The sequence below is a fragment of the Castanea sativa genome, chromosome 1 (assembly GCF_040712315.1).
Source record: "Castanea sativa cultivar Marrone di Chiusa Pesio chromosome 1, ASM4071231v1".
NCBI classification, from domain to species: Eukaryota; Viridiplantae; Streptophyta; class Magnoliopsida; order Fagales; family Fagaceae; genus Castanea; species Castanea sativa.
The window spans coordinates 31,709,065-31,734,621 of record NC_134013.1 but is presented as its reverse complement, the minus strand read 5'-3'; the positions used below and the strand labels follow the sequence as shown (position 1 = coordinate 31,734,621).

At 37.9% G+C, this 25,557-nt stretch overlaps 1 protein-coding gene and 1 long non-coding RNA gene across 2 annotated transcripts; both read left to right on the top strand.

Annotated features, from left to right (window-relative positions):
• The first annotated feature begins 4,073 nt into the window (after positions 1-4,073).
• Positions 4,074-8,913, top strand: LOC142623963 (uncharacterized). Its single transcript, XR_012842256.1, has 3 exons — positions 4,074-4,191; positions 8,442-8,470; positions 8,566-8,913. It is a non-coding gene; the product is annotated as an uncharacterized LOC142623963 (long non-coding RNA).
• A 454-nt stretch (positions 8,914-9,367) lies between these two features.
• LOC142623953 (reticulon-like protein B3) lies at positions 9,368-11,944 on the top strand. Its single transcript, XM_075797449.1, has 5 exons — positions 9,368-10,134; positions 10,709-10,889; positions 10,988-11,129; positions 11,360-11,429; positions 11,518-11,944. The coding sequence occupies exons 1-5, from the start codon at positions 9,819-9,821 to the stop codon at positions 11,685-11,687; spliced, it is 879 nt and encodes a 292-aa protein (XP_075653564.1). The 5' UTR covers positions 9,368-9,818; the 3' UTR covers positions 11,688-11,944.
• Positions 11,945-25,557: the final 13,613 nt, after the last annotated feature.

The window sequence follows — 25,557 nt, the reverse complement described above, 5'->3', positions numbered from 1 at the left end:
CATTTTTTTAATCTATTTTTTGAATTTGAGAGCATAAAACAGTGGGTACCCTAATTGACACTTGATTCTTGCATATGAAAAAAAAAAAAGCTACTTTTTTCACCGATATGCTCATAATCTTTTCCCGCAATTTTCAGTTTTTTTTTTAATGAAAATGCCACTAAACTTATTTTTGCTTTCATAATCTGTTTTTATTCTCAAATTTTTTATGCATTGAAAACAAAAATGAGAACAAAAAAAATAGAGAGGCAAATTTACTATATTTTTACAACAAATCACATATAGTAGGTTAATATTAATGTTTGGATATGAAAACAATATACCAACCAAATATGGAATCTGAATAAGCAAGAAGGATATAGTAATAAACATTACTTCCTTTCATTCAATGGTTGCAAAGCCTCGCAAACTAAATACTGTGCTTATTAATTCTTTGAGCGCACAACAAATAGTTTTTAAAGAAATTCTTGTGTAGTACTTTAATTTATCCTCGTTGATTTGATTGTAACTTTGTAATCAATCTCTTTAATTGGTGACCGTGTTTTAATGCTTTATACATTCTCGTCACTAGAACAACAAATATGAAGGGCAAATAAACACTGACAGAGATGCCATTATTGATTTCTTGTCACTCTATTTACCAGTAAAATAAAATCATGCGAGTAAATTTATGTGGGTGAGACTAGCACATGACTTTATCTATAGATTCATTAATTATCTAATCTAAACTTAATTTACATTAGCTTAAAAAAATTTAATTTACTCTAATTATTGATTAGATACCTAAAACTATCTTAGCAAGAATATGCTAAGAGAAATCTCTTTGTATTGTTACTACGTACATAATTGCTTCATTCTATTTGTATTATCAATACTAGCCTAATTGCAAGCAATGTAGCACATGATCAAAGTTTTTTTTTTTTTGGGTTTAATGTGAAAATTTTACCTTCATCCCAATTTGAAGCATGGGTGTTGTCTAATGATGTTATGCATTTGCTAATCGCTGATATAGTTAGGAGAATGATGAAGCTAGCACAAAAAAAAAAAAATGAACACCTCAACTATTATTTTGTATGTGAGTGGAGAGAAGTTCCCTTTCACACACTTAATTTTTTTTTAATTTTAATAACTCACTTTTATGTTGCATGCACATAAAAGTGAGTTATTATGAGTTCCATCACTCATAGAAAACAATCTACTTTAAACACTCTTTTCATGTGATCAAAGTATTTAAAATGCCCTTTATAGCTCAATGGGCACCATCTAAGGTTCAGGTCCCTCCACCCTCAACTATTAAAGTATTAATATAAATACTTTCATCTAGATAAGGGTTAAACCTCTCTTTTATTTGCCTCTATGACATGCATTTAGTGGTTCCAGCTCATATTTACTTCTTTTGGATGAAATGTCTTCTCAGCAGGACATTTTTCTCCAAAGAAGTTTGAGTGAGAACTCCAAAATAGGCTTCCCCTTTTTCCCTACTGCCAGACCACACCCTCTTATACCCTTGACTTGTGGCCCACCTCTCCTGTATTGGCTGGGTACAAGTAGGTGGTGTCTGGGCCATCTGAATCTATTACTTTTCTGGTCTTCACGCATTTGCCATTGCCTCTGCGTTTGTTTGATTCTGTTGTACGTTCTGGTGACTTTTTAACTCTTGTGGTGTGAAAGATACATGGGCCTTTGGGCTTACGTTCTCTACTTTTCATCTCCTCTTTGGACTAAGCATTGCTTAGGTGTAGGCCTTCTCCTAGCCCATGTCCTCTTCTTTCTATATTCGTGGTCTTCTTGGCTGACGATCTTGCCATGCCACTACACTGCTCATGCTGTGACATCACTTTTTATTTCATTGATACCCTTAGGCTTATGGGCTGAGGCTCTTGCCAGTCCATTTTTTACATCCCTCTTTTGGACTTTACTGGCCAACATTCCTGCTGGGCTAGCCCACTTTTTACATTCTTACCTCTTTTGGGCTCTATTGGGGCCACATTCCTACTATGCTAGCCCATTTCATTCTTTGGGCTTCCTTGACCCATTTCATTCCTTAGGCTTTCTCGGTCTATTTTCCTCTTCTTTATCTCTTTTACTCCTATGGGCTTTGGCTAAATCCTTTGGACTTCCTTGGCCCAATTACCACATCCTTACCTCTTATTACCTCTTGGGCTTATTGGCCTTTATGCCAACCCCATGGATTTATTAACTCATTTTTTGGGTTTCCCCGGCCTATTTACTTCTTCTTTATCTCTTATTATTCTCATGAGTTTGCTACTTCATTCTTTGGACTTCCTCAGCTCATTTGCTTCTTTTTTACCACTAATTATTTTTTTGTGGGCATGTTTCCCATTATTCCTACCATTACCATTCCGGCTTGCTAATCTTTATTTTACCATTTTCTCTTCCCATCCTTTTCATATTGTTGGGCTTTCTTTCGCTACTGGGCCTTTTGTCAAAAGTGGACATCAACACTCAACATGTAGCTATCATGACCATATTAGGAATTTAGGTATTCATGCATTCACTCTCACTCGGTGTTCTTCATTCTTGCACTAAGTTTAATTATGAGGTCAGAGGGAGTAGGTATGCAGCAAAAGTAAAGCCAAGAGTACAAGATGATTGGTTGAGTGTTAGCTGCCACAGCTAACCATCGGTCCTAGGTCGAAATGCCCAAACGTAGTGCCAATAATGCCACTCTTTTTTTTTAAGGAACAATAATGCCACATTTTCTAAGTGACAAATAACCATTTTTCTTCATAATTGCTAAGATATTATGACTCCGGAATTGTTTGTCTTGCTTAGACAAAGTGGATGCATGTTTGGTCCAAACCCTACTTAAAATAATGTGCAACGAAACGATACACTCATATAGAATCATAGATCTTGTATAAAAGAATTGTGTTTCATCTTATAAAACTACTAAGAAAATCATGTGGCAATCACAACTTTGGAATATTTGATGCCACTCTCTTACTTTTTGAGGGTAATGGTTGGCCCATCATTTTCTTTTTCTCTTTCTTTTTGATTTTTTGTTGTTGACAACGAGAGTCTTTTTATCCAATTTCTTTGTTTTCAGTTTGGTATGCAATGATATTTGTGATGCTTGGGTCGGAAATGCGGCTATGGAATTCTTTTTTAGTACCTTTTATTAGGTGGTTGCTCTGTTGGCCCCCCTAGTTGTCACTTATTGGCTAGCCTATAACAATTTGGACCAAGTGAGTGAGCCATATAAATATTGTGGAGTCATGTCTTGGACTCTACCAATCCCTCAAGTAAATGAAGTGATTGGTTAGTGTCATTCTTAAGATTTGTTTTGTATCCAGTACTTCAATGTATTATAGACGGAAACTTCAACGATTGGGAGGTTTACAATTGGATTTGGAAGTGGAGGGCAATATAATTTTAATTTTTGAATCTGAGTACAATTATGGTGACTGGTATAGAAGTTTTTCCGGTTCTAATGATGATTAAATCGTCACAAACCAAACCAAACCATAAATGAGACACATTTAGTAAACTATCTTAGGGGACCCAAGAAAATGACAAACCAACCTCTGAATCCTAAATTGGGCCCAACAACCATTACTACTCAATGTATCACCTTCAATTAAATGGGATTGTCCCAACTCCCAACTCCCAAATCCCAATCACATCTAGTCTCAAATCAGAAAAAGCCCACTCCTTCTGTATTAGTTTCCTTATGTGTCCCACAAGACCCAATCCAAATGTCTCTTAACTTAGTATTTAGTATTATTATTATGTCATAACTTAGTCTCAGGTCCAGGCCTTTTCTTTTTGGTCCTAAATCAGGTTTTGCCCATATTTTTTCAAGTACACAAAATATTAATAGCATATTAATGGCTCGGCCCATAGTACCTACCCAAAGCATATTCGACCAAATGTTCTGTTTTACCAAACTGGCATTTAGCTCAGGAATAGCCGCCATAAGTTGAATGACTTAAGAGCCCTTATTAAAATAAAAACAGACAGTTCAAAGCTTCGGAAGGGTAACAATTCAACATGGTTATAGTTGTCAATAAAACGATCTAAGACGCTTTGATCCTCGTCCTTGTGTTGTTGTAGTCGTTGAAAGTTGAAAGTTGAAAGTTGAAAGTTGAAAGCGTGAAGTTAATGCACAAGTCTTAGAAGAGGATCTCTATGGCCTATTTCCATGCTTCTCTTTTGAGCTCCAATAAGGTATTCTAACTCAGTCCCATCAAATTTCTTTTCATCTTTATAGCAATTTGGTTTCTTGTATTTGATTCTTTTTGCACAGTTGTTTCTTTGCCTTGTGCTCTTTTTGATTGCTGTGTATTTCACGTTTTATTTGTTTGTCTTCCTTTGTTTAAATTCGTACTTGATGATTTTATGTACATTTTGTTCTAAGAGACAATACACAAGAAACTGTGCTTGCCTTTTTCTTTTTTTTTTCTTTTTTTTTTTGGTTTTCTGTACTTTTGGTTTATATAAAAATCTCAAAATTGCTTTCATGCTGTATGATTAATAAGGGGCAAGATTTTTATTATGTTACTAAAATGTCAATTAGTCTGAAGATTCTATGAATTTCTTTCATCAAGATGGAATTTGTACTTGGCGTGTATGTAGATATATATTAGACTAGATCAGTTAACAAGTTATTCCCTTGTGAATGGTTCAAAGAATCCCCATAAGAAATTTATTGGGGGGCCTTAAAAGTTGTGTATGATATGTTTGGTTGGGAACAACCCTCTGCCCCCTCTTGTCTTTTGCTTATAAGTTTGCGAGGTAGGATTTGAACTCAGGTTCAACCAGGATGAGACCAAGCAGTGTCGCTGAACCATAAGGCTCTTAGCTCTTTGGTTTGGCCATTTAACAATATGATAAAATCAATTCAAACAAGTAAATGCACTGTAAAACAAGAATTTGCATTGTTCCCTTACACAAGGGCAACTCCTACTGAAGAAGAAGGATTTGTTTAATGCTGAAATTTAACTACACAGAGTTGCAACAATGATGCAGCTGAAGATGGATATTTAGGAATGAGGGAGGCATGAAAAACATTGAAAAGTACACATTAGCATTTGGATGTCAAAAGTGAGAGTTTTATTCATTGGGTAAGATCTTTTTAGTATATTTTTCTTTATTCCTTGTTCATTTTATTCATCAAGGCACAATCTCTCTGCATAGCCATAAATGCTGCTGCAGACCTTTGATAGTTGTTTTTTACCTGGCTGAGGAGTGAGGTCTTAGCCTTGTTAGGTACGTACCAACGTGGTAAAGTAAGTCGTCAGAGGCTTCTGTCCTTATTCAATCCAGATTATGTGAAGCGCATCTTGGTAAAGTGGTTGAAGTGATATGGAAACCTACAAACTCTCATAAGTATAATTGCAAATAGACATGGGAAGACATTAGAGAAAATAGGGATAAGGCGTGCTAAAATAATGGTTAAATGATTAAATTCACCATATCCTAATTGGAACAAGCGGTAATTTATCATGACATGTGAGGGAGAGTGTTAGAATAATGGTTGATTGATTAAATTCACCATTTCTTAATAGCTTAAGTTTTTTTGGACAATTAGTATTTATCAAAGCTGGTGGAATTTGTAGGGGGTTCTCATTTTGCTCCTAAGCATGCTTTCATAAGTTGGCTTGCAGTGAGAAATAGACTGACCACTAAAGAAAAGCTGGCTCAGTGGGGTTACCAAGACAATCTTCATTGTGTTTACTGCAGGAGTAGGGTTGACTTGAGTCTCAGAACCATTTATTTTTTAGTGCTCTATCACTAGAAGGTTTTGGAAGGAAATTCTTAGATGTCTTACATATAGGCCAGTGGAAGATTGGTTAGAAGAAAGTTGGGCTGTTATAAATCAGCTGCGAAGATTCTCCTAAAAACGATTTGCAGGCTACCCTGGGCAGCTTTATTTTTCCAGGTGTGGTTTGACAAGGATTTGAGGGTGCACCACGGAAAAATTAGAACAAAGGTTGAAATTCTCAAGGCTATCACCTTTGGCATTAGATCTAGATTGTTAGCTTGCTAGTTTGCATGCGATTTAAGAATTCTGTTATGAATGAAACTCTCTGTTGGTTGTGGAGACTGCCTGTAACTGTTTTAGCTTAGCTCTGTTGCTGGCTGGTTGTTTTTGGTTCTCTTTGTTGTTTTGGTTCCCTGTAAGCCTTTTGGTGTTACTTGGTGTTGTTGGATAAGATTGCTCATTTATCCCAAAAAAAAGGGCTGTAATGTCATTTCCAAATAGTGCTCTTGTATGGAATATACAAGAAACTATTTCTGTTCTTAAAACTTGTTTGAAGTTTTATCTTCAGCATGCATATTGAAATGCTAATGACTCGAGAAGTTATGTGAATGATAGGATTTTAAAATAGTTTATATCCCTAACCTACTTGAGGTTTTGAGAAATGATGGTTTTAAATGATTTTAGGACATCGCCACTTTATCGGTACAAATACAAAACAAGTTGTCCCATCATTTTGAGACTCCATTAGCTTTGCTAGTTTTCTTTCTCATTTTGCGTGATTTCAACTTCATGTGCTTTCCAGAGAAAAATGCTTTACAAAAGGGAACCATAGTTGAAATGGTAGTTGCCATTGACAGGTTATCACAAGATCTTGTTAGCTATTGCATATCAACATCTTATCTTTTCCTTTTTTTCATATTCAATTTCTAGCACTGATTTAAACCTTTGAACCATTTCAAGTTTTGGTCCTAGACTAATAAGATTTTTCCAGTAGTTGCCAAGAACCAATAGATTATCCTAACATACACCAGCCAGCATTGTGCAACATATGCTACTTTTATGCTACCTATTTTTAGTTAATGTGACACATGAGGACTATAAAACAAAACAGCATGTAACTTTATTTGTTGTAAAAGGTCTCAAGGCAAATTTTCAAAATTTGATTCCTTGCACTTCACTTCTAAGAAACCACTGGCAATGCCATCAGTGAGGCCTTCTCTCTTGGCATTGTCATGGTGGTTGAGTTGATGAAATGGAAAACTGACATGCCAACCAATAAAAATATATATTATTTCATTTAATAGAGAAAATGATCTCAAGTGCTTCCATTTAGCCTTGACCTTCATCTGTCATTTTTTCCATCATGCTTAACTTCTCCTAACTTCTTCTCATCCATTTTCTTCACCTTCTCAACTACTTTACTCTGCCTTCTAGTTGAAGCATCTACTGGTGAGATGCAAGGTGGTAAGTTATGGAGGGATCCGATCTCATGATTTGCGGCATAGGGGCAAGATGAGGATACAACTTTGCCTGTAAGAGCAAATTGTCCCCCAATCGTATGATCGTGTTAACAATCTGCAGACTAACTTCAAAATTAATGGACCAATCTTTCTTGTTCTGAGAACAAAAGTTGGTCAATATTTCCCTTTTCTTTTAAAGTGTAGTTTCTTCCTATTCTTGAATTTCATTTGCTGGCATCCAATCAGAGAGTAACTTAGTAAAAGATAGTTTCAGAATAATTTAGCATAAGTTAGTTCTTTACAGTTTGCTCTGCATTTACTATCCCTTTAAGTATTGCAGATCTCAAATTCTGGGTTGTTAAAAGTAGTTGTTTTGTACTTTTGTTGTTCCCTTTTATCCTACTATGGGCTAATGTGTAAATGTTGTGGTTGTACGCAAATGTATGCGTATGCTTTTAGATGAGTTCTTTTGTCACAAAGCAGGATGTAGGTCCATTTAAATCTGTCAATGTTTCTGAATCTTGTTTTGAATTTAGTTTAAACATTGTAATATCCATGACTTTTTGCGGGTCTACTTATTTAAAGCTTTTGAGGTTAGGAACTTTGATGCCTTTTATCTTAAAGTTGTTGTCCCTCCTTGCCCATTTTGGAGGTTTATGTTTAGAACTAAAAGAAATTTGATGTCTTTGCTGGCCCATGAGAAGAAACCTCTTCTGGACTATGCAATTAGAATTCACCTAATAGGTATGGATAGGGTTCACATCTTTTGTGCTTCCATGTGCATGTAGTCTATAGAGATGAGGCCAAGTCCCTAAGGCCTTTTAGGCTGTCACAATTGGGTGATTGGCACATTTCGTTAAAGAGTGATGCCTGTGTCTAATTCTTTGAGCAAGCATGATGATCACTAATCACTATAATTTATTCAAAATCATGTGTCTCATATGAACAATGTGTTGCAGTGTTGGTTCTTACAGCTGTAAAAGAAAAGTACTAGTTAGGAGGTCCATGATAAAGTTGTGTGGTGAAGATAAAGTAAACTATTTTTGCATTCTACCAATAAGGAGGAATAGATCAATGTGCAATAAAAATGTTTTGAGACAATTTAAATTGCCGACTTTCTCTGCGTACATAGGATCTCTATTGCCGCCTTTGCCAATGTTAGAATAAAGAGAAAACTCATTGATATTTTGGTCCAAATTATTAATTATACACAACCCATCTTAATCTCTTTCCTAATCATATTGGACTTTCAGGAATGACCCAGCTCATTTTCTTCTTTTAGGTAACTAACCCAACTTTAGGAGCTTATTCTTTTTATATTGTTTTACTTGCTCTGATTGGATCCTCCCTACTGTAAGACCTGTAAATCCGTAATAGCTCACTATCAACATCAACATCAAGATCAAGATCAAGCGGGACCTATTTTAAATTATGGTACCAGGCATCAGCTGATATGATAGCCCAGATGAAATTTCAACCAAGCAATATAGGAGCTATGTCGGCCCAGAATCTCCAGATTCTATTGGTGCACTAAAAGTTTGTGTAGATACTGAAATTTGCCATAGCGAATATCTTGATTTTCTTTTTTCCCAAAACAATATTCATAATTTTTTTCACAATTATTAATATTCATAAAATCAGTATCAATGATGGATCCATATTATATTGATCACAATTTATTATTTCAACGAGTAAAACAAAAATGAAAATTTTGTGTGTTGAACATTTTCTTTTTTAGTTTATTTGAAATTTATTTTTACCCCTTTTATCCATAGTAATTCTTAGTCATATATTTTCGGTGTGATAAATTTTTTTAGTATTTATTATAAATTTATAATAATATTATATTACTAATCTTATGACATGCTCTTCGTGTGTGCATGAGTCTAGTTAGGCTAGCTAGCTCATAAAAGCAAAACTCGTCTCATTATTTGTTAATTAAACAGGTTTACGTACACTAATCCAAACTTCAAACTTTGTATAACGCACACGGTAAAATATTTCGATTGCTCAATAAAAAATATTATAGTTCATCAAAAAAATAAATTTATATTATAATTTATTAGTATTTGCTTAATCTCTAAGTATATAAAGCATAATCGTCCGGGCCCAGTTGCACCACGTGTCGAAAGATCCAAGACTCTATTATGTCATTTGTACACCGCTGTACTACATGTGACCTTCTCCTCTTATCCTCTCTCACCCTGATTTGAAAACACACCGCTGATTGTGCTCTCGCCACGTGTTTCCTCTGAGGATCCGTCAAATCTAACCGCCGTTAGCCTCGGTCCTATAAAAATGTTACTACCATTCATATCTATCTTTCTCAGTTAGGAAAAAATAGAAAAGAAAAGAAAAAAAATAGGAAAATATATAGCAAAGCCTCCAGGTTCGGATCCGGACCTATCGACGGCCCAGATTAAATCATCAGTAACGTCTTTTCCTACTTTATAGAGCCAAGACGCAGATAGAGAGAGAGAGAGAGAGAGAAATTCTCACAGAGAGAATTTTCGTAGCTTTGTACTTTATATTTTCGTTCTCTTCAGTTTCGAGACGTTTCGAAACGAGAAAAAGTTAGGGTTTTGAAAAAGAAACGGTAGGGTTTGGGTGAGTGAGAGAGAGAAAAAGCTATGGCGGAGGAGCATCGTCAACACCATGAGGAGGAAGTGAAGGTGGAGGAGAGGGAGTCGCTGTTGGAGAAGATAACGGGGACGATCCATGGCCACGATTCGTCTTCGGATTCGGAGGACGAGAAGAAGAAGGAGAAAGAGAGAGAGAAAGAGAGAGAGAAAGAGAAAGAGAGAGAGAGAGAGCGAGAGCGAGAGCGAGAGAAGGAAAAGATGAATATTAGCTCGCCACCACAATCGTCATCGTCGATGAAGGACAAGATTTACAGGCTCTTTGGGAGGGAACAGCCGGTTCACAAGGTTTTCGGTGGTGGCAAACGTAGGTTCATTTCTCGAAATTGTGCTTGAATTTGAATCGTATTTGTTTGTTTATTTTGTTGATTTAAAGTTCTTTTCTGGGGAAGAAATTTGGATGAGACTGCTTAAAATGCGATCTTTTTTATTTTTATTTTAAATTTTATATATATATATATATATATATATGTATATCATTTTCGATTTAGATTTGTTTGGTTGCTGAGAAAGTGCAGTGGTAGTAGTAGTGGAATCTCGGAACAGATTAGGCTGTGAACGGTTATATCAGATCTCAATTTGTCTGTTTCAGACAGCCAAATCTGAAGTATTCCTAAATCGGTGTAAGAAATTGCATAATTTTTCTTTGTAGATCTTGCTTCGATCACTTTGGATCTAGATCTGGTTTTGTCTCGGATTAAATCTTACGGTTTTGATTACTCTATGTTGTGAATAAGGTTCTTAAACTTTTTTGTGGGTTATTATATAAAATAATAATATGTTTCTAACTGCTGCTATGTGAGTTAAGAATTAGTAATTTCATTTTAAGGCGTAGCGATGTTTCTAATGGGTATGTGCTTGTGATGATTTTTATGCTGCAGCTGCTGATGTTTTCTTGTGGAGGAACAAGAAGATCTCAGCGGGAGTGCTGGGCAGTGCAACTGCTATGTGGGTTCTGTTTGAATTGCTTGAATACCACCTGTTAACTCTCGTTTGCCACATCTTGATTCTGTCTCTTGCAGTTCTGTTCTTGTGGTCCAATGCTTCCACATTTATCAACAAGTGAGGCTGCTGTCTTTGCGCGTTTAATAATATCTATTTTTGCATTTTTTTTTTTTAAATTTTTAGTCGGTTCTCATTTATTCCATTTGTTCATTTAGGAGTCGTCCACACATTCCAGAATTCCATATCCCAGAGGAGCCTGTTCTTCAGGTTGCCGCTGCATTGAGGATTGAGATCAACAATGCTTTTTCTTTTCTGCGGGATATAGCATCCGGAAGAGACCTAAAGAAGTTCCTCTCTGTATGTTCATTCCCAAATTTCATATACTTATTGATAGTTTGCATTATTAATTATCTCTTGGACAACCTGAGAGTTCCTTGTAGAATTGCACTTATATTTGTTTTGTTCAAGCATATGGCTCTTAAGTTCCATATATAGCAATCTTGGCTAGAATCATATTTTTGAGCTATCATAATTTCTCATCAATGGTTTATATTGTCTTGTTATATTTGAATGATGTGATAAATTAGGCAATTGCTGGCTTGTGGGTTTTGTCTATTGTGGGGAACTGGTGCAACTTCCTGACCTTGTTCTACATAGGTAATGGCTAATGAGTTGCCATATGCATGAATTAGTTTTATCTTGAAAGTATTAGCTCTTAACACATCATCTCTTGACTTCGTTGCAGCATTTGTTTTGCTACACACACTGCCAGTGCTCTATGAGAAATATGAGGACCAAGTGGACTCATTTGCTGAGAAGGCACATGCTGAGTTTAACAAGCAATATGCAGTTTTTGATGCAAAGGTTTTGAGCAAGATTCCTAGAGGACCATTGAAGGATAAGAAGAGGGACTGAAATGTCAAACATTATTGCCTTCTTAATTAGCTGGCAGTATGTGGTTAGCTGTGTATTGTCAAGGTCTGGGAAATTTTATCCATGATTGGCAAGAACCCTGTTTTCTTTTTTTTCTCCTGTCTCCAGGCTCATAACATGGATTATTATGGGTTTTTTTCTTTTCTTTTTAGTACTTGTTTTTACTACATATATGGCTAATTTATATGGACCTGGTAATGTGTTACTTCTATATATTGCAGATTGATTAGTGCCATGTATATTTAGTTGTAATTCTGCATTTTAATGTGTTGGTTTTGTATTTATTTAAATGTGGGTTGATTTGCAGAGTTTCCAATGGTCTTAATTATGGTTATTATTGGGCACTGGATTGGCACCTCTTCATGTACAAAGTGTTTGGGGGTCTAGGGGGAAAGAGTAGTTGCAGCATGTTGTAATTATTAAAAAAAAAAAAAAAAAATATGGTTATGATTAGGTAGTGTTGAGAGGGAACAATGTTATTGGATTCACTAAGATGACATATGTTACTTGCACCCAACAGAGCTGTCTAACCTTTTTTCCTTTAAAGTAATTCGAATTGGACTCCTCTCTGTTTCAGTAACAAGATTGTCTCTGTTTTCATTTGTTGTTTTTGCGTTGGATGATTTGTGTAAGCGAAATATCATGTCTATAATATTTTCACAATGAATTCTAAGTGGTGGGTTGTTATTGGTTATAATATTTTCACAATGAATTCTAAGTGGTGAGTTGTTATTGGTTGTTATGAGTGGACAAAAAGTAATTTAAGTTGTTGATTCAAATTAGAATCAATTATTACTTATATGTTGTGGATGTATAACACTTCTCTTTGCGGGAATGGATGATTAGTTATGCTTTATTTATCTTCAAAAAAGAAGAAGTTATGTTTTATTTGTTTCAATGAAAATAATATTCTTTCAGTTTAATCGCGTTTGTTTTGCACTAAAATATTTAGTCAAAAGTAAAATAATTTTAGTAAACTAAACCAATCAAAGCAAGTTTGTGTAAAATGTTTTTTACTAGAAATATTAGTAAAACATTTTACACTTGTTGCCCTCTCTCGGTCTTGATACCTTTGTCTTGCTGCCTCTTTAATGCTCTCTCTGTTCCCTTCCACAACCTAGTCCACCATCAACCCTTTTCTCTAACAAATAGACTATCTTTTCTCTAACAAATAGACTATCGAGCCACTCATCACTAGCCACCAATGCGATCATCGATGCCACCCATAACCAGCCTCACCTTCATCGTGGCTAGCTCTACACCTATTCTCAAGCTAGCTTGAACTTCTTGAGGTTTTTTTTTTTTTTGGTGTGGTTATTTGCCACCTCCACTAGCTCTATCTCTACCTTTATTAGCTCACCCACTAGATCTTAGATTAGGATTTTCATTTTTGTTGCATGGGTTTACTGATTTGGATTTTTTTAGTGCTGTGTGGGCTATTCAATCTCAATTTTTAGGCGGGGTTTACGGATTTTTGTTGGGTGGCTGGGACATGGTGATAGCTGAGATTGTGGGTTGTGATGGGTGGTTGGCAAGTTGTTTCTTTTTTCCTTTTCTTCTTCACTCTCCAATATGTGGATTTGAGTGGTCGATGGAATGGTGGTGGGTGGGTTTGTTCTGATTTAATTGTGGTTTGGGTGGTTGGTGGAGTGGTGGTGGGTTGGGTTTTGTCGATTTGCTCGGATGTGAGATTTGGGAAGAAAAAAAAAAATAATTTTAGCGTGAAACAAATACTTGAAAATTGTTTCTTATTATTTTCAATTACACAATCGAACACTATAAAATGAAAAAGTTTTCAAGAAAATATTTTACATGTGATAGGGTATGATAAAGTACCAACTCCAACATCGTCCATGGAGGTCGTCCAAGACAAGGCCAGCGAAGCAAGGATTGTAAGAACCTCGTCAATGGCTATCTCGTCCATGGAGGAAGAAGCTTGAACGAGCTTCGCATGATCAAGGGACAAAACCACGTCGTTTCGTCCTGGGGAGCCACAAACCTTGTCCTGAACAAAGGTCGTCCATAGGGGGAATGACTTTGTTTTTAAGCGAGGTACTCTCAACAGGAGGATCCTCGGACGAGGTCCTCACGCTTAGGAAAATTCCTGAGTATGTATTACAGCTCCTTATTATATGCATAACTTCCAGTGACCGTTATGTAAGAAGTATGTAACTCCTAAGCAATTGTGAAAGTTATCTTTGAACCCTTACACCTCCTTGAATCTAGGGGAAGTTACGAGTTTGATAACTGTCTTTAGGACACTATATAAATGCTCATTCAAACCAAATAAAGGTACGCTTTACGTTTCCTGAAAAGTTAGAATTCCAAAATTATAGAGAGAAAACTAACTTTGCCATTGGAGGGTTCTTGGCGGGCGACCCCAGTCACCTTTGATCACTTTTCTTTCTTTTTCAGGCCATCAAGATAGCAAGTATTCCTTTCAAGTCTGAAGCATCCAGCCTATTGATTTTTTTCGCATCATCAATTGGCGTCGTCTGTGGGAAAAAGTTTTCTTTTCGTTTGATTGATTGTTTTCAACGATTAACCTTTCCTAGACAAAAGACTGAATGATTCGAACAAGATCAAGGGCTACCACCCCAGGCCACTAGGAGAGTAGGGATGCTTCTAGTAATCCCCTCCGCGATCATCAGTTAGCTGTCATGCAACCGCCTTCCGTTCAACAAATACAGTCCATGGCTGCTGCCATGGCGGAATTAACCCGTTAGAATCAAGAGTTGAATAGGGAGATCAATCTAAAGAGGCAGCGCCATAACGGGCACACGGAAGGACGAGCCTAGAGTTAAGAAGGTGAAGGAGAAAATGTTGAGTTCAAAAATCAGATAAGGGGTATTGCTTTAAGAAGAGTGCCACACTAGAGAGGGAGATGGACCAGATGAGAAAAGTCATGGATGAAATGAAGGAGAACATGAGGCGAGCGAACCTCGTGGATGATTTAGTTCACCGAACGGACTCCCCTTTTATGGCTTCCATCAATAGTCACCCCTACCCCGAAATTCAAAATGCCTTCCTTAGATTCGTATGATAGAAATCATGACCCATGTGATCACATCGCTACTTTAAAGACCACTATGCACCTTCAGGGGGTTCCGAACGAGATTATGTGCAGAGCATTCCTTACCACTCTTAAGAGACCAGCGCGGGTGTGGTTCAGCAAAATACCCCCAAACTCTGTGGGATCGTTCGAGGAGTTGAGTAAGTTGTTTATCAATAATTTCATTGGAGGACAACGCCACAAGCATTCCTCTTCCAGTTTACTAACTATTGAGCAAGGGGAGAATGAGAGTTTACGGTCCTTTATTACCCGGTTCAACAGAGAAGCCTTGACGGTCAAATTCCCAACCGAGCATGGCGTGGGTCAAGTGCAAGGAGATTAGTTAGCTGCCAGGGAATGCTACTTAACCATGTTAGTGACGAATGAGCATGTGCATACAATGGGCATAGACGAGAGAAGGATTATAGTAGAACTCACTGAGGTGTTAGAAGATGTCCCTTTGGACGAGAGCAGACCCGAGAAATTCACTAGAATCGGCATGAGCATGGAAGAGGAGGCAAAGAATACACTGGTCCAATTTTTGAAGAAAAGCCTTGATGTCTTTGCATGGAGTCATGAGGACATGCTGAGTATTGATCCTAGTGTCATTACTCATCGCCTGAATGTATGTCCCTACTCCAAACCAGTGCGTCAGAAGAAGAGGGTTTTTGCTCCTAAGCGAGACAATGTCATCAAAGAAGAGGTCCAGAAGTTGATCACTGCGGAGTTCATCCAAGAAGTTTATTATTCGGACTATTTGGTGAACGTAGTCATGGTAAAAAAGGCCAACGGCAAGTGGCGAATGTGCGTGGGCTTTACTGACTTAAACAAGGCTTGCCCTAAGGACAGTTATCCATTGCCATGCATTGACCAACTGGTGGACTCGACAGCAGGTCACAGGTTGCTGAGCTTCATGGACGCCTTCTCAGGCTACAACCAAATAAAAATGGACGAGGCAGATCAAGAAAAGACCTCATTCATTACTAGCCAAGGGTTATTTTGCTACAAGGTAATGCCCTTTAGTTTAAAGAACACAAGGGCGACCTACCAAAGAATGGTGAACCACATGTTCCGTCCTCAAATCGGGTGAAATGTGGAGGTTTATGTAGATGATATGCTAGTAAAAAGTTTGGACGAGTGGAAGCATCTAGACGACCTTCAAGAGACCTTTGACACACTTCTGCAATACAACATGAAACTAAATCCAAGCAAGTGTGCTTTTGGAGTTTCGTCGGGGAAGTTTTTAGGGTTCATGGTTTCACACAAAGGAATCGAGGAAAATCTAGAAAAGATTCAGGCGATATTAAATATGGAACCACAGAAGAATATCAAAGAAGTTTAGTCTTTTACCAGACGAGTTGTTGCCCTTAACAGGTTTGTATCGAAAGCTATTAACAAATGTTTGCCATTCTTTAAAGTTCTCAGGAAGACATTTGAATGGACGGACGAGTGTCAGAAGGCCTTCCAAGACCTGAAGACTTACCTCATGACAGCACCATTGCTAAGTCCATCTGTACTTGGAGAAGAACTATATTTGTATTTGGCAGTATCCCCGCACGCAGTAAGCTCGACGTTGGTCAAAGAAGAAGGGAGGATTCAGAAACCAGTTTATTACACAAGCCGTGCATTGAGAGGAGCGGAAGGACGATACCCGATGATGGAGAAGCTAGCCTTTGCCTTGATTACGGTTTCTAGGAAGTTGAGGCATTATTTCCAAGCTCATATTATCAACGTCCTGACGGATCATCCCGTAAAGAAGGCAATGAACAAGTTGGAAGCTGCAGAACGATTAATCTAGTGGGTGGTGGAACTTAGCGAGTTTTGATGTCAGATACCTTCCAAGGAACACAATCAAGGCACAGGCATTGGTGGATTTCATTGCGGAGTTCACTCCCAGCTAGGACGAGCTGAACAAAGACAAAGGAGATGGAAGGTGGATTATCAATGTGGACGGATCATCCGCACTATACGCAGGAGGGATCGAAGTAATACTCAAGTCCCCAGAAGGTGACAAGTTAGAGTACGCAGCCCGTTTGCAGTATCAAACCACCAACAACGAAGCTGAATATGAAGCTCTACTCAAAGGGCTAGAATTGGCTAAGTCCCTAGGGGCGGAGTCAATAATAGTTAAAGGAGAATCTCAGCTAGTCATCAACCAAGTGAATGGAATGTGTGATGCTAAGGAAGATAGATGAAGAGCTACCTTAGCAAAGTGAAGCAGCTTGCAAAAAAGTTTTCGGAAGTGACTTTTATTCAACTCCCTAGGGAGGAAAATATGGAAGCAAACGCCTTGGCGAAAGCAACTTCGGCAGAAGGAGTTATGGACGAGTACTACATAATCCAATACATGCCGAGCATAGACCTCCTAGATATACAGCAAATATGAGAAGGAGAAAATTGGATGAGTCCAATAGTAGCCTATCTTAAAGAAGAAAGGCTTTTAGAAGACAAGGACAAGGCTAGGAAGCTGAGGGTCAGGGCTGCCAAATACGTCCTCATAAACGAAGTGCTATACAAGCGAGGCTTTTCTCAGCCCTACCTAAGGTGCTTGGCTTCGGACGAGTCAAACTATATGTTGAGGGAGGTTCATGAAGAAGCATGTGGGAATCACTCAGGAGCAAGATCGCTAGTTCATAAGGTCGTCCGTGCAGGCTACTACTGGCCTAAAATTCAAGCAGATGTTAAGGCTTATGTCAAGGTGTGTGACCAGTGTCAACGCTATAGGAACGTCTTTAGACAGATGTCGGAGTACCAGACCCCAATGATGGCCCCATGACCCTTTGCATAATGGGGACTGGATATCCTGGGTCCTTTCCCCATAGGAACCAGAAAAATGAAATTTTTGGTAGTAGGGATTTACTACTTTACCAAGTGGGTGGAGGCCAAACCTCTTGCAAAAATCACTCAGCAAAATGTTAAGAACTTTGTTTGGAAGAATATTTTATGTAGGTTCGGAGTACCTAGGGTACTAGTTTCTGATAACGGACGACAATTTGACAACGCACCTTTCAGGGACTTTTGTAAACAGTTTGGAATCAAGAATCACTATTCCTCACCCTCTCACTCATAGGCAAACAGACAAGCAGAAGTAGTGAACTGAACCCTATTGAAAATCATCAAGACTCGGCTTAAGCGGGCAAAGGGGATATGGCCAGATGAATTGCCAAGTGTTTTTTGGGCCTACAGGACGACTGTGAGAACCCTGACAGGAGAAACCCTCTTTAAGCTAGCATATGGAAGTGAAGCGGTCATACCTGCAGAAGTTCATATGGCTAACCATCGAGTGATGAAGTATCAGGAGAAAGAAAATGAAGAACAATTTCGTCTTGACCTCGATCTCATTGATGAGGTAAGGATGGATGCGGAGCAAAGGATAGAAAAATACAAGGATCTTATGGCTAGGCAGCATGATGGCATGGTAAAACTCAGACGCTTCAACGTTGGGGACCTCGTTCTCAAAAGAGTTTCCTTGTCAACGAGGAATCCAGCTCATGGAAAATTGGGACCCAAGTGGGAAGGACCCTATAGGGTAATTAACTGCAGGAGGCAGGGGTCTTACTACTTGGAAGCTCTGGATGGACGAAAATTGGAGCATCCATGGAACGTAGAGCATCTGAGGAGGTACTATCAATAACGAGCTTGGACGAAGTTTACCAAGGATGAGGTTACAACTATGGACGAAGTTATAAGTTATGGTCTACGTGTTTACTCATATTTACTGTTGTGTTCTTATTACTACTATGGTGTGTTTTAATAATAAAAAGTGCACTAGTTCTTAAACACCGTCTACTGACACGTTTGTGAAAAGACGAGGTTATATACGTAATTATTTTCCTAAGGCACTAGCTTACAAGCATGTGCCATATTTGTGGATAATGTTTATATAATAATATGGTTTGGATTTCCAATGTATTCAATGCACAAATCTAAATTCCATAATAATACCCACAAGGGGGGTAAAAAGCCCAAGACGAATGAAAATCTCTGGATGCAGGGATGTAACGTTCATAAGCTTTCTTTGAAATGAGGATAAAACAGAAAAAAAAAAAAAAAAAAAAAAGCTAAGACATACTCGTTTAATAAATAGACGAGAAAACTTATACTTGTTCAAAGAAAAGGATAAAAAGAACTATAAGCCTAGACGCAAAGTCCACGGACGAGCATCTAGCTAAGATGCTCTCATGTTCTGGACGAGTGAAGCGCTAGAAAAGGGGATATGTCAAAATATAAAGGTCCATGGACGAGCATATAATCAAGACGCCCTAGTGTTCTAGGACGAGTCAGACTTTAGAATTGTCTTGACGAAAAATGAAGGCCAATTGCCCAGCGGACGAGGAAAAGGTCTGGCAAGATCATCATTGCCATTTCTGGGACGAGTCATACTTGGAAAAATTTAAATGGCAAGCATGACGCCCATGCAAAATTGGGTCGTCCATAAGAAAAACACGTGGACGACCCTTCAACACTTGTAATGGGCAGATTACTTAAAAACCAATAATATTGACAATGAAAAAAGGATAGACTCGTCCATACACTCAATGATGGGTGAAAATAAACATTCATCAAAGCATAAAAAGGGTAGACGACCATCGTCCAAAAACCTTACAAAATAAGCCCTAAAAGGCAACTGTTAATAAACTCGTCCAAAGCACTCTGGACAAGTAAAATGTACTTAAATAAATTTTAAAAGTGGCCCTAAAACAATGGACCTCATAAAACAAAAAAGAAAGAAAAGTAATAACAACTGGTCAGGTTTTTATGCTTTGGCTGAAGGATCCTCTCCAGTCTTAGACTTGTCCTGGGCTGGCTTGGTCGAGACATCATCTTCTATATTGATATCTTCAGAACTCGTCTGACGAAAAGAACTAGCAGCACCCCCTAGTTCAAGCACAATGGAGCTGAAGTCAACATCAGAAAACTTTTCCTTTGCCTCCATGCGAAAGTCTTCGAACCCAGTTGCATAGTTGGCGTCCAGCAGGTCCGTTAATTGCTTTGAGGCTTTGAACTCCTCTACGGCATTTTCTTTGGCATTTTCAAGAGAATTGCTTAGCTCGTTAACCTTTTTCTGGAGGTGATCAAGACAAGTGTCTTTCTCTACTATATCAGCTTTCAGCTCTTCAATGAGGTTCAACAACCCCTTAGTTTCCTCCTTAGCCTTGGCTGCTATTTCAACCCAGCCCTTACAGTCGTCCCTGACTTCGTTTATCCTTCTCTCCAATAAGATCCTCGTCTTGTCCAGCTCCGTAGCCTATCTGGACGCAACTATGAACTTCGACATAGCCTACACAAGTGATCACGAATTTTTGCTTAAAGCAAATAAATAAAGCATATGACAGGGAAAACATGGACGAAATAAGAAAGAACGGAGAAAAGTTTGTACTAATTACCTTGAAGAGGTCATGGACACCTGAGTGTTCAAACTCTCTCAAGGACATGTTGTAGCACGCAACCACGTCCTCACTAGACACGGCCTTCTCAAACCTCTCCCAGGCCAAGTCTTCATTCTCGAAGATGTTCGAAGCAACTTTCAGAGGAGGCTGGGACAAGGTAGAAGCAGTGGTTTTGGACGATAGGGTGTGGGCAGGCTCAAACGACTCTACGTCCTAGATCTGGACGGACGGCGGCTGAGATAAAGGAGGAATAGGGACGACAGGAGTGATGACCCCAGCTCTGGACGACCTGTGCTTCACCCTCTTCTCCTTCCGACGGCTGGGGAGATTCTCAAAATCAACACCTTTCGACAGACTTCTCTTATCACCTACAGCAGGACGAGGTTGATTTTCAACGTCTTGCTTGCTTGCCTCGTCCACAACTTCCTTGCCCTTGTTCTCTTTCATAGTAGCCATTCCTACAAAGAAAGTTGTTAGCATCACTCAAAAAAAAAGAAAGAATGAAATGACAAAGAAATCTTTCAAGGCAAAAACTTACGTCTACAGACTGTAATTTCGTGGGTTGTGGCTTCAGGAGAGGGCTCAGGACCAAGTCCCCAATTAGCAAGGCATTGAAGGGTAACCAAGGAATGGAAGTCCCACTCGGGGTGAAGACGAGCTTTTTGAACATGTCCCAGATAAAACTTATTTAAGGACGGCCATCTAACACCTACAGAAAGGACGAGGAGTTTAGTAAGTATAGAACGACATATATGATAAAAATAACAATATAATAGTAATAAGCATACCTTCAGGACGAAGGTTCCCTAACTCTCCTGTATATGGGGCAAATGGATCCCTGCCCACCTCAACAGGGTGTCCTGCCCAAAAACCAGAGACGAAGAAAAACTTCGTTTTCCAATTCCTATCTAATGTAACCAACGACTTTATTATCCTACAATCTCTTCTTCTGGCTGTAAATTGATAAAAGCCACAGGATTGGCTAATTTCAGAGGGTTTGTAGTAGAAAAGGAATTCGTCCACAGTAAGAGGACAATCCCCTTCAAAAACCTCTCTCCACAAAATTTGCATAGAAATGATGAGTCTCCATGCATTGGGGTTGAATTGGCACAACCCTAAACCCAATCTAGTGAGTAAGAGACAACTTAAGACCTCCTAGAAGATAAGCCTCATAAACTCCTATACCAAAACAAGGTTGGCAACACCACTTATCACTAACAGCCAACCTAGGGTTTAACTCATTTAGAATTTGGTACCAGCTCCTAAGAGACGCTAACTTCTTATCGTCCATCTTAGAAGGATCCCCCATAACACAACTATATATGGTCTCAACCTCGTCCTGAGGGGTGGACGAGGGAGCGCTGGAGGGACCAGCCCCAGACCCAGACGCTACTCTCGTCTTAAATCCTCTTGAAAGACTTCCAAGGGAACCCCAGAAATATACTCGTTTGTGGTGTTTCCCCCACTACTACTACTATCACTACTAGAGCCACTGTAACTAGTTAAGTTGTGGTATTCGTCTATCTCTTTATCAACACTATTACTAGACGAAGAAACAGCAACTTCAGACATTTTGAAAATTTAAGGAAAACCTAAAGACGAGTATGAAGAAGGTACTTGGCTCTAGACGAAGGGAAACTAGGGACGCTGGAATACTTCTAAATGAGGTGATGGACGAGGAATGTCAAACCAGAAAATTTGAAAAAGGCAGAGGGTATGAGAGGAAATCTACTATTTATAGGCATTGAAAAATGATACCTAGAACAATGTGATCAACCAGGAAGAGCCACGTGACAATTTCCTCGAAAACACGAACCGACGTGACAGTTAACCAATAAAGTTATGACGTGTGGCACAATCCGTGACCATAGGAATTTGACCATCAAAATTGTGACACCTGGAGTAACGCATGATTATTTGGATGGAAACACATGTCCAAAGACTAAGAGCTCTAGACGACCTTTGGACAAGGGAGCAACTGATAGGGTATGATAAAGTACTAACTCCAACATTGTCTATGGAGGTCGTCTAGGACAAGGCCAGCGAAGCAAGGATTGTAGGAACCTTGTCAATGACTATCTCGTCCATGAAGGAAGAAGCTTGAACGAGCTTCGCATGGTCAAGGGACAAAACCACGTCGTTTCGTCCTGGGGAGCCACAAACCTCGTCCTGAACAAAGGTCGTCCATAGGGGGAACAACCTTGTTTCTAAGTGAGGTACGCTCAATAGGAGGATCCTCGGACGAGGCCTTCACACTTAGGAAAATTTCTAAGTATGTATTACAACACCTTATTACATGTATAACTTCCAATGACAGTTATGTGAGAAGTATGTAACTCCTAAGTAGTTGTGGAAGTTATCTTTGAACCCTCACACCTCCTCGAATCTAGGGGAAGTTACGAGTTTGATAACTATCTTTAGGACACTATATAAATGCTCATTCAGACCAAACAAAGGTACGCTTTATGTTTCCTGAAAAGTTAGAACTCCAAAATTGTAGAGAGAAAACTAACTTTGCCATCGGAGGGTTCTTAGCCAGCGACCCCGGTTACCTTTGATCGCTTTTCTTTCTTTTTCAGGCCATCAAGATAGCAAGTAGTCCTTTCAAGTCCAAAGTATCGAGCCTACTGATTTTCTTCGCATCATAAACATGCATTTGAAAATATTTTACTTTAAAACAAATGGAGCCTTAGAAACATCCATAGTAAGGTAATAGAGAATAACTTGCAATAATTTGCAATATCTAATGCAATAAAGAACACAAATGCAAGTGTAGTTCTAAATTGCATATTGCAAATATTAATGAGGGTTTCTTTAATTAGAGCATTCACTGCAAGATGAACAAAGGGCCTGTTTCGCCAAAATATAGCGGATTTTTTTCCAAAATACACTTGTGCATCAATCTCACCAAAACTAAAAACAAATTAGTTTTTGAATGGTGGCTTGCTACAACAAATCAATTCTTTTTTTGTCCTTCCTCTCGTTCTTCACTATCTCTCTTCACAAGTTGCATCAAGTTGCATCACCCTAGACGACCATTAAAATAATGCTTATATATATATATATATATATATATATATATATATCTAGGGTTATGAGAAAAGAAACCCTACACAAATAGCTTGGATATGCGTGAAAAACAAATCTGGAAATCTGATTTTTGTAATCCTCGATAAATAGGCTATCTATCGAGCTACTGTCGAGCATCAAGCTAAAGGCTCCTTTTAAACCTCGATAGATACAACCTGTCGAACTATTTGTTGAGCTTTAAAATACAACACTTCTTCACTTGTTTCTTGAATAGATTTGCATGGTTTTAACTTTTGACTTGAACACAATATTGCTTGAAGACTTAAACCATCCTAGATTTACCCAATTACAAGTAAAGTGTGTTTTGTTAAAATATTAGCTAATTCTAAATAACATATATTCATAACAAGTTCCACATATGTCCTAACAGTTCTTAACATATGGTATTGAAAAGCGAAGAAGGTGGAAAAAAGTATTAATTTGGAGAGAGAAAGAATAATATTTAAATAAAGTAGTGTTAGAGTATTAAGTTTGATGCGTAAGGTGTGAATAGTAGATTAAAGTATCAAAAGTGGAGTTTTTATGTTCAAAAGAGGTAAAAAAATTTATTACTAATGCTCTTTCAATTACAAGTCACGTGCATTAAAATATAGCTAACGCTAATTCATTGTTCCATTTTAATTTTTACTTATTTATGCTTATTTAAATGTTGGTGTCTTGAAATTTAGGATGCATATTGCAAATATCCGTTTAAGGTGAATCAATATAGTGAACCCAAGGAAATAAGATGTTAACGTAAGGGCAAAATATAGATACAATACTATATATGGAGTTAAATTTAGATACAATACCTTATATGGAGTTTGTGGTGTGTGTACCTTTGTATTAAAACTTTTTTCCCTCTTCCTAATGTGTTTGTGTTTGTTTCTCAACAAAACAAAAAAGATAAATTACAAACTACACCACTAAAGTTCGGGGGTGTTATGGACACAATGGGAGTCACCACCTAGTTTTTGCAATAGCCTAGGAACCATATATATAGCATCCTCTCGAAGAAGGACCTTTAGATCTTATGACCAGAGATATGGATTCAGAGTTAAGGTACGGTCTTAGGAAGGTGTTAAGCACCCAAAACCGCCCAACCCTAAAGTTGGCTTCCCATCATTGTGTTTTATGTCTTAACCCTATTAAAAGCATACTCAAAACTTGTATCTAACTCTCATACACACAAGCATGTATCTAACTCTCATACACACTAGCATACATCTAACAATCAGCATGGTATCAATCATCCCTAACCATACATCTATCATGGTATACCCTAGCATTCATCTAGCATACATACCATGGCACCAAAGCATTCATCACAATGCAAACCCTAATCATACAACTAATCATGCTTCATCACAAATTCTATCATCATATCATATCAAGGCACATCCTAACATTCATCTAGCATAGCAATATATCATATCACATCGTCTAAGGTAGCAGCATGTGAACATCAAATCAAGGAAAAAAAAAAAAGACCAACAAAATCATATTATCATCCAAAGCATTAAGAACACAATCATGTCATCAAACCTAAGCAATGTCATATCACAAATAAATGCATGTACATTGTGAATGCATGACTTACCTTGCAACAACTTAGCACCTATGGCATTATGCATGAACATGTGAATAAATGGCATGACATTTAACAAAGAAAAAAAACCCTAATCTAAGCATGTGAGGGCAAACATTTAATTAAACATGTGAAACAAAATAAAACAAAATAAGGTTTTTTGGGCTGGTTCATGCATACGTAGGGTTGTTAATGCGTACACATGAACTTGCTGAACAACCCTGCGTACACATAATCAAGCCTGCGTACGTAGCCTTGATTATACACACGTGAGTTTCTGCCCAAAAACCCTAAGAACACAACAAACATAGTAAGATTCAAAACATAAATTCTAACAACCTAACATGCTTAAAACATAAAGAAAACAAAACTTAATCTAAGCAAACATGTTATGAGGCATAAAACAAACAAAGCAACAAAATAAAGACATAATTGAAAGCAAAAGAAAAAGAAGAGTTTAAAAGAGAATACCTCAAAGTAAAAGCTCCTAGACTTGATTTTTTACCGTTCCCATTTGTCAAATCTATCACAAACCAATAAGAGAGTGATTAGTAATATCAAAACTCAAAGATCAAGGCCAAAAAAAGCCCTAATCAAATAATATTGACTTGAGAATGTTTTGTAAAAAAATCACTCTTTGATTCACTATTTCTAGTGAATCTTAGTGTTTTCCCGTTCAATTTCTGTATGTTTTGAAAATGTACCATGTAAAGCTATTTATATTGTGAAAATGGGGGTTTGGAATGGCTCTCA

Coding starts and splice junctions, on each gene's coding strand:
- LOC142623953 (XM_075797449.1), top strand. CDS start 9,819: ATGGCGGAGGAGCATCGTCAACACCATGAGGAGGAAGTGAAGGTGGAG. Junction 10,135..10,708: donor GGTTTTCGGTGGTGGCAAAC/GTAGGTTCATTT, acceptor TTTATGCTGCAG/CTGCTGATGTTTTCTTGTGG. Junction 10,890..10,987: donor GCTTCCACATTTATCAACAA/GTGAGGCTGCTG, acceptor TTGTTCATTTAG/GAGTCGTCCACACATTCCAG.